Here is a 15332-nt window from a genome sequence, read left to right as displayed (position 1 = left end):
TTCATCCCCCCAGTCAGTCATGTCTCTGTGTGTTTATTCTCCAATCGCTGTGTCAAGTTCACATGTCTTAGTTGTGGTCTCAGTGTTTTTACTTCCTGTTTTATTTAGTTCTTTTCATTCTCGTGTGTATGATGTTCAGTTTTGCTTCCCCCATCACATCAGTCAGATAAGTGTGTTTCTTCCTGCTCATGTTTTTCCCAGTTTAGATGGTTTGTTCCTGCCTCATGTTTTGGTTAAGTTTTCAAAGCAATAAACCTGTTTTTGAGTTTTCACGTTGTGCTCCGTGAGGCCCACGTTTGGGTCCTACCTATGACACTTGTGGGGTGCTCCCAGTCTGCAGTGGTCAGTATCTATTAAAAGTGATACAAGGAAGCAACAGCTGTGAACAAGCCACAGGGTCATCGGCGGGCAATGTTCATTGATGCATGTGGGGAGTGAAAGCTGGCCAGTGTGGTCTGATCCAACAGATGAGCTGCTGTAACTCAAAATGCTGATGTTGGTTTCGAAATACACATCCATCCATCCATTCGCTTCCGCTTATCCTTTTCAGGGTCGCGGAGGGCGCTGGAGCCTATCCCAGCTGTCATAGGGCGAAAGGCGGGGTACACCCTGGACAGGTCGCCAGTCTGTCGCAGGGCTTCGAAATACACATTTCACTGCAATTTGTTGCGTATGGGCTGCATCGCTGTAGACCAGTCAGAGTGTCCACTGCTGAAAGTTCCAACAACATCAAAACTGGACCACAGAGCAATGGAAGAAGGTCTGATGAGTCATGTTTTCTTTGTAAATCAATGCCTGTTGCTTACTTTGGAACACCTGGCACCAGGATACTGAAATCCATGTTCCCTACTTAAGCACTGCTGCAGACCATGTACACCATTTCATGGAAACGGTATTCCCTGATGGCTCTGGCCTATTTCAGCAGGATAATGCATCATTCCACAAAACAAAAATGGTTCATTAATGGTTTGAGGAGCACAACAAGTTTGAAGTGTTGACTTGGCCTCCAAATTCCCCAGATCTCAATCCAGTCGAACATTTGTAGGATGTTGCGAGGCCCCACCTGGCAACTTACAGGACTTAAAGAATCTGCTGCTAACATCTTGTTGCCAGATACCACAGCACACCTTCGGTCAGGCCTGTTTTGCTAGCAAAAGGTGGAACAACACAATATTAGACAGGTGACCGTAATGTTATGCCTCATTGACTTATATTGTTAAAGCAAAACCAGCTTTTTTAAAGTAACTTTCAAAGATAGTTGCTGCTTAATAGAGGATAGCTAGCTCATGACATCATAAGATGGTTTCACATAATTCGCAAATGATGTAGTGCTGCTCTTATTGTCGATTCAATTATTCCTTCTTAATGAAATTATTTTGGGGGAAGGACATTAAGTGAGGTCTGATTGTCTACCTCTGAAGAGAGCAGGACAGGGTGAAGAACAATGCCGTCATTCGGATACTCCCTGCAACCTTCCCTTGCTTCAGGAGGCTTCTTGCCTCCCTCTGCTTCCTCTTCATTCTGTGCAAAGTCGCTGCTGTCACTGTGGTTGGTCTCATAGGTGCTGTCGTACGTGCTATCATAGTCTGATGACGCTACTGCGCGTTCATCTGGAAAAACATGACACGATTTAGAAAGGTAGCTTTAATAATCACACTAGTACTTATGGCCACATTGGATTTGACACATTAAAAAGGACTAAACACATTAGAAGTGAACACAGACGTGTTTCTTCTGTTGAGAATACATTATCACTAGAACACAAAGATGTTTCTGTTTAACTAAAAACTGGAGTTAATCCTATGTTAATGTTAACTATAAGACCTTTTTTTTATAATGACTCCATGAAAACATAATCAAAATCCAAATGTCCAAAACTTCAGCTGTCCTAGGTGAAGCGCCCTTGATTTAGATCCTGCCTTATATAAGATTATTTTAAGGTCGAGACCTTAAAAGACCTCGATATGTAAGCCGATATGTTTTTGTTTCAGACACATGAAACAAACAAATTTATGAATCCTTACTAAAATTTGTGTCAAAAACAAACTCTTTTATTGCCATAACGAGTGGTGGATTTCTTGTTTACATTCTGCTTGAATGTCGTAAACTATGCAACTGTATATAACTGAAGGGTGTTTCTGTTGTTTCTTCTTTACTTTTTCAATTTACATTTATTGGCTGCTGTAAATACCGACACCAGTAGATTGACAAACAACTGATATCTGCTGAAATATCAGTTGTGCTCTAATTTGTATCTGGAATAAACAGAAAAATATGTATTTTTTTACTTGATTACCTGGGTGGGGTATTCTGTCTCCTTTGTCTTCAGACTCTACCCCGTTGTTTAGTCGATTGTTGTACGGCCTGCCACAGCTAACGGAGAGCAGAGAGACACAAGCATTCAGAGTATACACACCGGTCCATCCTAATTGATCTCTCTCATCTGGTAATTTGGATGTTGCTTTATTCTCAGAGCAAACTAATGACGTGACTAATTTCCCCCACTCACACGCAGATGACACATAAATTGTACAATCAAATTTTCTGCGGTCAGAATCGCTCTATATATTGTAAGTAAATAACTGATTTAGTATGTGATAGCGTGTAAATTACCTGCCGCAGAGTGATGGAGGCCGCCAGTGAGTGGTGGTGGAGCTCGGAGCGCTCTGGCTGTGAGTTAAGGTTCTGTGGTGGCTTTTGGGGGCCACAGAGCCAGGTACTAGCTCTGTTAGTGGCCCAGCCGGCTCAGGAAGCTGCACTGAACATATTTTTATCGTAGGGCTGGAGGCAGGAGTGCCCTGGACAGGAGGAGATGAGCAAGGAGAGCCCAGAGGTGATATGTTGGAGGGAGGGAAACCTGAAAAAGATTGCATTGTAAATCAATACTCGCTTTTTTTGTTTGTTTGTTTTGTTTTTACCCAAAATAACTGAAATGTTCTACACTCTGCAGTAAAATAGATTCACAGACACACACCTGGTCTTCCCAGTGGTTTGCTGTACAGGTGGTTGGATGTGACAGAGGCAGCACAGGAGGCAGACATGGAGCGACTCTTTGAGATGGTCATCATCACTGAGTTGTTCCAAAAATCACTGGTTTATTGGAGGAGAAAAGTCAGATAAAGAAATGACAGTAATGTTAAACCTTCTGAGTAAGACGTGTTACCTTTCTGTAGTGTGTTTGTTGCTGGCTGAGCGGTCTCTGCGTACAGGGCCTGGCTCGATGGTAGGCAGCCCTGTAGCTGATGTGGTTGTGGTCCAAGTTGATGAAATTCTCCTAAGTAATCCTGGGGGAAGACTCCGCCTGAGACGCTGAAATACAGATGAACATGTAGATGTTACCTAATGGTAAGTAGCTAAGGCAACATTATGAAATTCTAAAAAGTAAAGGGATTTTTTAAATAAAACGCAGCTTAAAAATGATGAAGAGAATGCTTCTTCGTCACAGTGGTCAAAATCAGTCAAACTTCAGAGATATCACTGCGTTCAGTTAGGAAGCATAAACCACTGTGAATCAATTTCACCCACTTTGGTGCAAATGAAAGTGACAACGGTGCACCGGAGAGGCAACCCCAAAAAAGGGAACGGCTTTGTAGGTGGAGGCCACAGATACAGATGAAAGCAGGGTCACACTGAGCACACTTGACAGTTGTGAAAGAGAGTAGAAGGGAGACATGCACCACGTCCCCATGGTGTTAATCAACCCAGTGTTAGACATTTCTCTGTAAATCCATGAGCTGAACGCAGTTAATGAGCTCATATTTTTCTGAAGGGAGCACACAAACACATTTACAGCAGAATATAGAGGGCAGCAGAGGATCACATTTGATGTTCTTCTAAAATAAACTTGCATCCACTCAAGCAGATAACCTCACATACACACATGCTCACTCTGCTCTGTGGCACTTAATCTATTCAAAGATCTCAAGCAGAGTGTGAACGAATGACTGAGGAGGCGAGTAAAAGAGAAAAGGGTGGGCTGAGAGAGAATGGCTGTTGGCGCTTTTTCTATTGTAAATTTTATTATTACTATGGGGTATTCCACTTTAAAGGGCATATCTGAAACATCTTCATGCAACAATAATGTAGCTTGAAAAAGTGACAAAAAAACTTGAAAATTGGTTTCACTGCATAAAAAATAAGTTATGAGCCAATCTTATAAAATCGTATAGTAACTTTGTAAAAATTTAACCATTTTCAAAGTTTGCTAGGAGTAATATAAAGAGAAAATTTGTTTAACACAAGCTAGTTCAGAAGCTGGAAGTTGCTAAATATTAGAAAAATATCCTGAACAGTAGCAGCTTGATAACATAAACAGCCAAATGATACACTTTCAATAAGAACTACAAGCAAAACCTACAAATTGTACCCATACTTTTAAGAAAAAAAACAGGGTTTTGCTGTCTCGCTGTGCAAGGTCAAAGCTTAGTTGTAGCTCAGTCACCAATAGTCTGTCCTTAGTTCAGAGCCATACAACAGGCCAGTGCAAGTGAGTTGAATCACCTACATTACCCACTGCCACATGCAGTCTCACAAATCCCCAGTGAGCCAAAATGAGGCAGCATCTCATTGAGTTCCACTACATGGCTCAGGCATTTGAGTGCACTCAGGCATTGTTAAAGCTGCTAGTCACTTTCCTGGTAGGCCGTCCTGCATTGCATCACACACTTTATTTAGTTTCCTTGCTCACGTTAAGTGCCTTCATACATTTTGAAGCACTGGCCTTGTAAAACATTAAAAAGCCCCCTGGAAGAATTTGCGTCATTGTTAGTTATCTTAGAGGCCCCCACCAGGCTAGCAGTGAGGGAGGAAATGGAAAAGATCGCTGATATGTGCCAAAAGAGACATACCTGGTAAATACCTGTATGTGTGTGTGTGTGTGTGTGTGTGTGTGTGTGTGTGTACAACAATACAACTAAACAAACATAGCTTAAATATAATTAAATATTTTTGTGTTTTTATGAGCACATTATTAATACTTTTTACTTTACTCACTCAATATAATAGAGGGAAGTATAATAAGTCTGGCATAACTATAGTAATGCCAGTTTTCATTTTTTGTATGTCCCTCTATTCATTGGTTATTCATGGGCAACCATGAACCTTTGAGGTTAGGGTGATCTGCTGATCATCACTGCTTAGGTACAATCAATAGCATCACTAGTATATAGCAATGAAAACCTTTTACTTCTTCATCTTTCTGCATAAACTTTGAGTGGGGTTCTAAACCCTGAAATTAAAACAAACAAAGAATACATAAAGGATGAATCTGTCTACGAATCTGAACAGTAAAGCCAATGCAAAGTGCCTTGAACCTACATTATTTCTAACAGACAGCAGATGAGTCCTCTTGTAAAAAGATTTATATGAAAAAAATACTCTCTTTCTAACTTGAGCTATTCCTCATGCCCTTACTACTCATTTTCTGGATAGGTTTATGATATCAGTCACATGTTTCAGTGTTAGTTTTGTGAATATTCACAATATAGATAATAAAGACATTTTTTAGATAGGGGGAGGCTGTTTTGTGATTGATATAATGCTGGGCATGTATCTTTCCTTGTTAGATCGTCCTTTACTTGTTTAGTATGGCGTTATTTTTGTGCCACTATTCTGAGCACACGTAAAAAAAAATTGAGCGCACGTAAAAAAATTTGAGCGCACGTAAAAACATTTTGCAGGTGCATGTGTTGCATTTTGAGGAGAAATTTATTTTGAGCGAAGAAAAGATCAATTTGAGTGAACAAAGGTAATCGCTGTGTGCAAAAAATGTATTTCAGTGTTTGCTATTATCCATGCACACACACACACACACAAACAGCAGCCCCTCTCGCTCAGTTTTTGCATTTGCGCTTGCTCGCAATGTGTTGCTTGCGCTCTCAACATTTCTTCCCGTGTGCGTTCAGCTCTTTCTGTACACCGTTATAGTTGTACCACAAAACCAGCCAATCACAGACTTGGATGCAAAAAACCCTGATTGGCTGTTTTGGTCTCCAATCAGTTCAAAATGACGAAATGCAGTATCCCAGAATCCATTTCGTCCAAAACTCAAACGAGGCAGTGGCGGAGGAACACAGAGTGGCGGAGTTTGAAATATTACTCTTTCTGGGTCACAAATAAACTTTAAAGATATTTTCATGCAAGAATGGTGCTGTGTAAACTTCAAATATCTGCTCGAATTATCAAGACATCGCATATTTGCAAAAGTGCTCTAAACGTTTTCGGAGATGCCTGTTACCCACCAGCTGACCGCATAGCTGGACTGGCCATTGGGCATACATTTGGACCGATGGTGACTTTTCATTTTTATGTTTGCTTGTTTTTGTAACGGTATAAACAACGAAAGGTTGGATTAACCAATTCAGCTAGAATGAAAAAAAGACACAAAGCTGGAGTTATTCTGTGTTTTGCTGCACACCTGCCTGTTCTTCTCTCATCCTCTCCCCTCCCTCTCCTGTTGCTACTTCAATCATGAAACTGATCAATGATCAGCTGATCGGCTTTTCTGCCACAAGTCCTGTCTCTCTTGTTTGTTTATCGCCCACTTTGCGACAGAAAGAGGAAACCAGCGGATTTTGCGCTAAACAACATCAGCACGTTCAAGCTTGATCAGCTGTTGTTAGAATTTATTTAATTACTTTCTAGTATCAGCTGATGTTTGCTGGAGTCACAGCTGTAAAAGCTGCTGGTCATGATATTGGTTTGGATATGTGGTGAGAGGGAAACATGAAGGTGATACAAATCATACATATATATGTCTTGATGCATTCTTAATCATCCAGGAAAGTAAATCTCCAAAAGTTTATCCAAGTGACTTTTGTGACTGAAGTGACTTCTTCAATCTGAGACCAATCCGATTTTTTTTTTTGCATCCAAGTCTGTGACTGGCTGGTTGTGTGGCACAAATATAACTGTGTACAGAAACAGTTGAACGCGCACGGGAAGAAATGTTGAGAGCGCAAGCAACACATTGCGAGCGAGCGCAAATGCAAAAACTGAGCAAGAGGGGCTGCTATTGTGTGTGTGTATGGATAATAGCAAACACTAAAATACATTTTTTGCACGCAGCAATTAATTTTGTTCACTCAAATTTAGCTTTTCTTTGCTCAAAATAAATTTCTCCTCAAAATGCAACACATGCACCTGCAAAATGTTTTTACATGCGCTCCATTTTTTTTTTTTTTTACGTGCGCTCAGAATAGTGGCACAAAAATAACGCCATAGTTTAGCATTTGGTTGTACTAAAACACACACCCAAAGCTGGAGGCTGTTAATTTTTTCTGTCATTACTTTTGTTTTAGTCCCGTTCTACCCAAAACTACGATCACAACAAAGATAAAAAAGGAAAAAAAAGAAAGAAAACCCCACACTTTTATCTATGCATGCTACTTAGCTAGCATTAGCTAACTGAGGTTTCTCGTGTGAGATTATTCACACATTGAGCTGACTATTGGTTCAGCACTGGTTCCTATGGAAAAATGTGTTTCCCAAAGTTTTCTGGCTGTTGCTTGGTAAAACTAGTTGCAATAAGGTGCTGCACCACAAACTGCTCCCTGATTGGTTTTGTTGCTAGCAGGTTGCCATGGTTGCCTGTCATTATTCATGTTTGTCTACAAAAACCTGCAAATTACTAACCAAGTGGTATGCAAAACTTGAAAATATGTGACGCAAATTAGAAATGAACAAGCTTTGCCTTCAAAGTAAACAGTTATAGCTCAGCTCTGCAGCCTGTTTCAAAAACATGTCTCCATTTCTAGCTTGCACGTTTCACAGCTTGGAGAGCAGTGTTTGTAGACAAATCTGTAAAAAATATAAATATGCGACTAAAGTAAAAAAGGAAGTTTTTACCAACCTTTGGGGAATACATATTTTTATATTTTATCCAAGCATTGTCACAACCAGTTAAAATAAAAAGCAGAAAAACAAGACGGCAACAGGACAAACACAAGTGTTCAAAACAGTAACCTAAAAACTGTGTGAGCCACTGAGCCTACTTTTAACATTTATGGTTTAGAACTGTGTCTACAATTTGCACTGGCACTGACTTTTCTATTCACGTTTATCTGCTTTGCCTAGCACACTAAACAGTTAAACATATGTATCTACAATAACTGTAAATCTTACACTGAATAGTAGTGATTCTTCTTCTCCTTTTGGAAGACCAGACAAAACTTTGTTTTTAGCTGTAAGTAAAATTCCACAAAACAGCCAGAACTACACAAACTCAACTTTTCTAGAAAGACAAGCAATAACCTTTGGAATAGCGAGTCTCTCTGTTTTTTCTGGCCCATCTTCAGAGTCAGAGCAGGTGTGGGTGTCTGCAGGGGTGCGAGGTCGGTGGAGTGGCTGGAGGTTGATCTGGGTGCTGAGGAGATTGCTGACAGCCTTCAGAGAGCTGCAGGTGTTAGGGGGCAATGATGGGTCTGCCAGCAGGTCTGAGATCAAACCATGAGCCTCACCCATCACTGCGATGTCCACCACCACACTGGTGCCCGATGACTAGAAGACAAAATGAGAGAAAAGGTGAATAATTAATAATCCATTGTTCATTTTTTCTTGTGTAATACAGTCATGTTGTGGATTTAAAAAGTCTTTACACACTGATGCATACTAAAGTTTTTTTATCTAAAAGAGAATGGAAAAATGTTTGTCTGTATACTGTGGTTGCACAGCAGCGCAACCATTGTCTGTGTGTATATGTGTGTGTGTTTTGAGCATAAAGCATAAATAAAATAAAGCAAATAAATAAGATGAAACAATTGCCTTTAGCCTACGATTGTACTATATGGTTACAGCAGGTTAATAATAAGTAATGAGAGTGGTCAAAATCCTGAAAACTGACTAACAAGCCCCACTCCTCCTACCCCTCCACCTTTTGTTCTATATTTAGCTATTATTGATTCAACATACTGATTGATAAACCCCAAAGGCTCATCTGTGTCAAAGGTAGGCCACGTGTTGTTTCAGTCATGGATTCCACCATTAATGTCAACATCGGTTAATCAGCTTCTCTTTAGTTTATACCAGTTTCCATCACACAACCAAACATGTCACCCCACACACACACACACACACACACACACACACACACACACACACACACACACACACACACACACACACACACACACACACACACACAAGGCAGTTTCTACATGTACATATTCTCTGCATGCAAAATGCAGTGTCTGCAATAAAGTGAGCCTTGAGAAAGATAAAGAACTGACATTTGAGAGAATTCACCAATCTTGCTGTGCTTAATTAAGTGAAAAGTTAAAATAAATAGCTTTTTTGATTAATGCCATAATTAAACGATGCAAGGCAACAATTAAAGATCAAAAGATTAAGAAGACTAGTTCCTAAAGAAGATGCTTATTTTTTGTCAGTGAATGGCTTAAGGAAATAGACTGTATAGTGTAAAAGATTCAATTCAATTCAATTTTATTTATATAGCGCCAAATCACAACAAAAGTCGCCTCAAGGCGCTTCATAGATACAGAGAAAAACCCAACAATCATATGACCCCCTATGAGCAAGCACTTTGGCGACAGTGGGAAGGAAAAACTCCCTTTTAACAGGAAGAAACCTCCAGCAGAACCAGGCTCAGGGAGGGGCGGCCATCTGCTGCGACCGGTTGGGGTGAGAGAAGGAAGACAGGATAAAGACATGCTGTGGAAGAGAGACAGAGGTTAATAACAGATATGATTCAATGCAGAGAGGTCTATTAATACATAGTGAGTGAGAAAGGTGACTGGAAAGGAAAAACTCAATGCATCATGGGAATCCCCCGGCAGCCAACGTCTATTGCAGCATAACTAAGGGAGGATTCAGGGTCACCTGGTCCAGCCCTAACTATATGCTTTAGCAAAAAGGAAAGTTTTAAGCCTAATCTTAAAAGTAGAGATAGTGTCTGTCTCCCGAATCCAAACTGGAAGCTGGTTCCACAGAAGAGGGGCCTGAAAACTGAAGGCTCTCCCTCCCATTCTACTTTTAAATGATGTAGAAGTGATCGAGTATTGTGTCTCTTCACTGAAGCTTACATGATCTGTGCCATAAAATAATGCTTTTGAACCTGTGAAGGATCAGTACCTTTTCTGTTTAGCTACTGGTCTTTTTTTTTTTTTTTTTTTTGGACATGTCTCCTTTCGATAAAAAAGCAAAAGATAAAAATCTTAAAGATTTTTATAATTTAAAATCTTAAATAATTGGGCTGAAAAAGTTAAACTTTGATGCTTGCAGGGATCAGTTCCCCAAACTAAGATTTGATATTAAATATTATTATTTAATGTCTCTGTCTAAATAAAATGTTATTCTATTGTGATTTCAAAAAGATCACTTCAATTCAATTTTATTTATATAGTGCCAGAAATCAGATAGAAACTGATTTAGTGGATCAGTGGATGATAGTCCCTAGAGAGGTGGCGTCTGATACCTGACCTGACATATGGACACAGACAAACAGGCACACACAGATACGAACATCCATTCCCACCCTCATGCTCTCATATGCAAATACTCAGCACTCATCCAATGTGGAGACAGACATAAATAGACACTGTACACACAATCACACTCCCCAAGCGCACTCTATACCCCAGGTCTAGGTACTCTTGCCCCTAGAGGGGGAAACTGCACCCAGACCCAGGTAGTGTTACCCTCTTCCCTGGGGTGGAGAGAAGCAGACCGCCCGGACTCCGCAGCAGCAGGGAGGCCCCACATTCCAGACCCCAATCGGATGGCCAACTCCTCCTCCCAGCCCCCCGCCCCAACAGGCAACAGAGAATGGGGGTGTATGAAGACTCCAAACCTCCCTCCGCCCGCTCATATGTAGTGTTGATGCATGTGTGTTCTAAGGTGCATTTAATACCCAGGAGGGCATGGAGCTACCTGCCAGAGAGCAGCAGGTAAGCGCATAGCCCCTCCCGATAGCCCTCAATGTCTACGTGTATTTAAAATTGAGAGGTGGGCAACGGCGCCAGAGGTGAGGTCGTACACCCTGGCGGTCTTCTGGATGCCGTGTAGCGTGCCCACCCCCAAGGTCCTATATGTATGTGTAATGAGAGTGTGAGTAATGTGAATGTCTAAGTTGTGAGATAAAATTGTGGCACAGGCAGCCAGAAGGGGACAGAGGCCCCTCCCTGGGGGCTAGCTCCCCCGCTGACCCCAGTAGGCACCCCCACACTCTGGAACCTACCAGGGCAAGGGGGCCCAGGCCCATCCGGACTGGAGCCCAGGTCAGCAGGGGCAGCCCATCCAACCCCACCACAGAGAAAACTGCACCCACCCCATCATCCACTCATCTCCCAGACTACACAATGGTGTGTATGTGTAAGTTTGGTGATGGAGTTTTTATTATGAATGAATGATGAATTTTTTATGAATTATTATGTCTATTTTTATGCTTAAGGACAACAGATGGAAATTAGCCCTTGGCTATAATCTGGTATGTTTACATTCATGTAATTTTTATTTTTTTACATTTATGTTCATTAACATGCACTGTCCTAAATAAATAAATAAACAAGACAATAGACACCCAGGCTGAGTTCTTCCTCCACCTCTCTTATATCTCTCCCCCACCTGCAGAGTGAGTTCCTGGAGAGAGGAGACCTCCTGCAAAGATGTAACAGCCTCTCCCATCAGTTAAAGAGACCCTCAGGTGGCTTGATGCACCGGTGGCAACCCGCACCAGGGCTGAGCTCCAATATGCCCACCCGCCCACAACCCCGGTGACACACCAACCAGGACACAAGCTCCCAAGGCCCAGCCAGGGTCCCGGCCCGGAGACGGAGCACCCCCAGAACCCCATGCCCACCCCGGACCCACCTAGGGGCAGCCAGGCTACCAGGTCAGTAACCCATGTCCGTCAGCACAGACCCTCCCCTATCCCCGCTGCACGCAGCCACGAGGAAACCATCACCTAAGAGCCCTTAACAGGCCATGACCGCAACCCCGGATTGAGCCCTCCAAGGAAGACGCTCCTGGGGAATCCCCCGACGCCCCAAGCCTATCCCTACCCCCACACCAATCACAACAGCGAATGTGGGACCAAACTATTTTTTGCCATTTTCTAATTATGGTATATGGTGTACAAGGCCAAGTCTTTGGCTTTTAAATGAATATAAACTCTTTCTGTGTCTATGGTTGATTAATAAGCTGGAGTGGAAGATTGCTGCTGCTACTCCTCCTCCTCGGCCTGTACTTCGAGGATTCTGACATTGGTATAACTCAGGAGTGTTGATTCATTTAACTAACATAATCATCCTGTTGTAACCAGGCCTCTGTAAGGCAGAATGAATCAATATGTGGATCAATTATTAAATCATTTACTAAAAGGCAATTAGAACAGAGAGACATAGACCTAGTAGTGTTTCATAATTCACAAATAACTGTTTTATATTTTGGTCCGGTTGAGGATGTATATTACTCTTTTTTTTGTCATTTTTTAAATACTTAAGTTATTTTTGCAGATTTTTGGTTTGGGGTTTGGTGATATGGGAACAGAGGGTCTCTATATAGGATTTAAAACAGAAAAACTTTTCCAGCTTTTAATACTTGAAATTGTCAAATACTAATATGTAACAAAGTGTTGCATATTTTTTACTTTTGATTCAAACTCTCTCATATTTTGTCCCTAAACCACCAGCCTGTGTGTTGTAGTACTGAGTTTTGATATCCAGAGCACTTTTAGAAATTGATCTAAGACCTGAAAGTTCAGGTCAAGTGTGGAAGACTACCTTTTCTTTTATTTCTTACACTTATGCTATATTTTAATACCAAGGACCCAACTTTTGTTGTTGATTAAATTACATCAGTAGGATAATGTTAAAGTTATAGAACAAAATCTGTTGCTATTCATTTCAGTCCTGGTAGTTTTTGTATTATATATAAAACAAATAATAATGACCTACCATCATACTGTCATCTGTGGATGTCTGTAGATGTTAGCCAGTTAAACCTCTACAAGGTTTTGTCAGAATTCATTCCAAACTTTTTAAGCTATTGTGTTTGCCACACGTGTATAAACTAGAACCTGGTCATGCAGTCTGGGAATGGGCTATTTCAAAAAAACTCACTGATTTAACTGTGGTCCTTAATAGGATGCCAGAGCTGCAATTTGTTAAGTTTCATGCCTCCTAGCTATCAACTGTAAGTGGTGTTATTGCAAGGGTTTGGGAACCACAGCAATTTAAAAGTAGCAGACCACACAAAGTAACAGAGCAGGGTTAGCAAGTCCTGAGACTCAGAGAGAGTAAAAGTCACTAGTGCTTTGCTAAAGCAGTAATAGAGTAGCAGAGTAGTATTACAGTTTTTTCTGATTGCTTAAGCACATTTTTTGTAACCATTGGCTAATTTTGCAAAACTCTTCACACAAATAAGAAAACCTGTCACCCAATAATCAAAACATTGTAGTTCTCTTGCAAAAGCAAGATTAACTAAGCTAGATTAACTCTTCACACCTTCGTAAAAATGGTGTTTCCGTATCAAACAGCACACACAAGCCATCATCTACTAAGCACACAATGCGCCAACTGCACACTGATGGTATGAATACAAAACACATCTGGCTTTTGCTTTCTCTGTGCACAAGGTAGGCTATGTCAGTGTGAGCTCATACTTCTGTCATAGATCCATAAGCATAGAGGGATCCAAACTTCAAGTACTGGTGTACTTGAAACACATCAAAACAAACACAAGTGTTTATTTCCAAGTATAGGATTATTTGCAATCGCCATAATGACTATATGGGTTACTTGGTCTGCAGTGAACATGCTTCCTCTGCCCCAGCATCTGGTCATCTAGCAATTCTGTAAAGTAACAATTTCAGTATTTTTACATCAGTGGTATTGGTGTGTTTCTCATTGGCATATGGCAGTGCTACAAATCTTTGTGCGAAGTGACTGTACTAACCGATTCTCATTTCAAGATGTCCTTATGGTACTTGCTCCAGTGTAGCGGCTCGAGTTAGGCTGGACCCGTTGGCCAGCTACCCTCAGGGTCATTCCACGGTTGATGACATGGTCCACTATTGTAGCTCTGATGTCATCAGCAATTCTATTTCTTACTCTTCCTACCCTTCCTCTCCCCCCTCCTCATCTTCCTCTCCCCCCTCCTCGTCTTCCTCTTGCTCCTCCTTGTCCTTGTCGTCCTCTTCATCCTACTTCTTCACCTCCACGTCCTCTTCCTCGGCCTCCTCTACTTCTCACTCTTTCTGCTCCCTCCATTGTACTCCGCACACACAGCTTACCTGTATTATAGTGCTTAGGCTGATTGCAAAGTGAACTAATTATCTAAGAAAGTTTTCACATGTGAAAGTGTGCCAGACAGTTGGCAAATTAGTGTTAATGATAGCCATACATGTGTATACTTTTGCTAGGAGTGTGTTGGAAATTTGGTAATTGAGTGTTGTGCAGTGAATTGTGCCTACAGTTTTGCAAAGTGTGTGTTACAAAATTGCAAACTGAGTGCAAAGCAGTTTTTGTGCTTTTAGTTTTGCAAACTCAGTGAGTGGTTTTGCTATAAGTCTGAATAGTTTTAGAGATTGTGCTACAGGAATCACAGTTAGGGTTTAAGCATTCAGAAAAAACTGTAATAGAGTTCCAAACTTTATCTGACATTACAGTTTTTTCTGAATGCTTAAACCCTAACTGTGATTCCTGTAGCACAATCTCTAAAACTATTCAGACTTATAGCAAAACCACTCACTGAGTTTGCAAAACTGTAGGCACAATTCACTGCACAACACTCAATTACCAAATTTCCAACACACTCCTAGCAAAAGTATAGACCGTCCAATTTCACGCCTTTAAATTTTAAAGGTGTGTTTGTGTGTGTGTTTATACAATTGCTATTATGTTTGCACTTTATGTGTAATGTTACTGACTGCAGAGATCAGTAAGATGTGTGTATTTTTTATTTATTAGTTTTATTTATTTAATATTATTTTTTAATTGAATGACTGTCTAGTAGTTCACAGATGTCGAAAAACTGAGTGTGGTAAAGCCACTGATTTTGTTTCTGTATATTTCTGCAATCTGCACATTGTACTGACTTTCATTTTAATGTTTACACCAGGGTTCCTTGTCAGCACTTTATGCTCAGATGTTTGTAAGCTAAAAATAAACTATTGTGTATGTTCAAATATACTGTTGTGATTGAAGAAGTTAAATAAAAATGTCAGTCATCAATTCATGCATCACCTCATGTCATCATAACAGAGGTCTGTCTTCCAGGAAAGAACAGTTTAAAATTAATGTAATATAGTATTGGCCATACTATATGATGTATTGCTTGTCTTTGTTTAATAATACAGAAGACAAAGACCTTAAAAAATA

The 15332-nt window shown here is 40.7% G+C and overlaps 1 protein-coding gene across 2 annotated transcripts in view; it reads right to left on the bottom strand.

Moving 5' to 3' along the window:
* LOC309688033 (cGMP-inhibited 3',5'-cyclic phosphodiesterase 3A-like) overlaps window positions 1-15332 on the bottom strand; it is a 69899-nt gene that overhangs the window by 16079 nt on the left and 38488 nt on the right. Inside the window, exons 2-8 of one of the 2 annotated variants that reach the window (XM_082503453.1) lie at window positions 8251-8496; window positions 3164-3309; window positions 2975-3090; window positions 2614-2857; window positions 2297-2373; window positions 1414-1610; window positions 1076-1147 (exon numbers count right to left, since the gene is read on the bottom strand). In XM_082503453.1, coding sequence (XP_082359579.1) covers window positions 1076-1147; window positions 1414-1610; window positions 2297-2373; window positions 2614-2857; window positions 2975-3090; window positions 3164-3309; window positions 8251-8496 — 1098 coding nt within the window. The remainder of the gene's footprint in view (window positions 1-1075; window positions 1148-1413; window positions 1611-2296; window positions 2374-2613; window positions 2858-2974; window positions 3091-3163; window positions 3310-8250; window positions 8497-15332) is intronic. The other variant, XM_082503454.1, reaches the window with a different exon arrangement.

This window comes from Aulonocara stuartgranti (genome assembly GCF_965226115.1).
Source record: "Aulonocara stuartgranti genome assembly, chromosome: 14".
In the NCBI taxonomy this organism is placed as follows: Eukaryota; Metazoa; Chordata; class Actinopteri; order Cichliformes; family Cichlidae; genus Aulonocara; species Aulonocara stuartgranti.
This window is presented reverse-complemented; position numbering and strand designations above follow the sequence as displayed.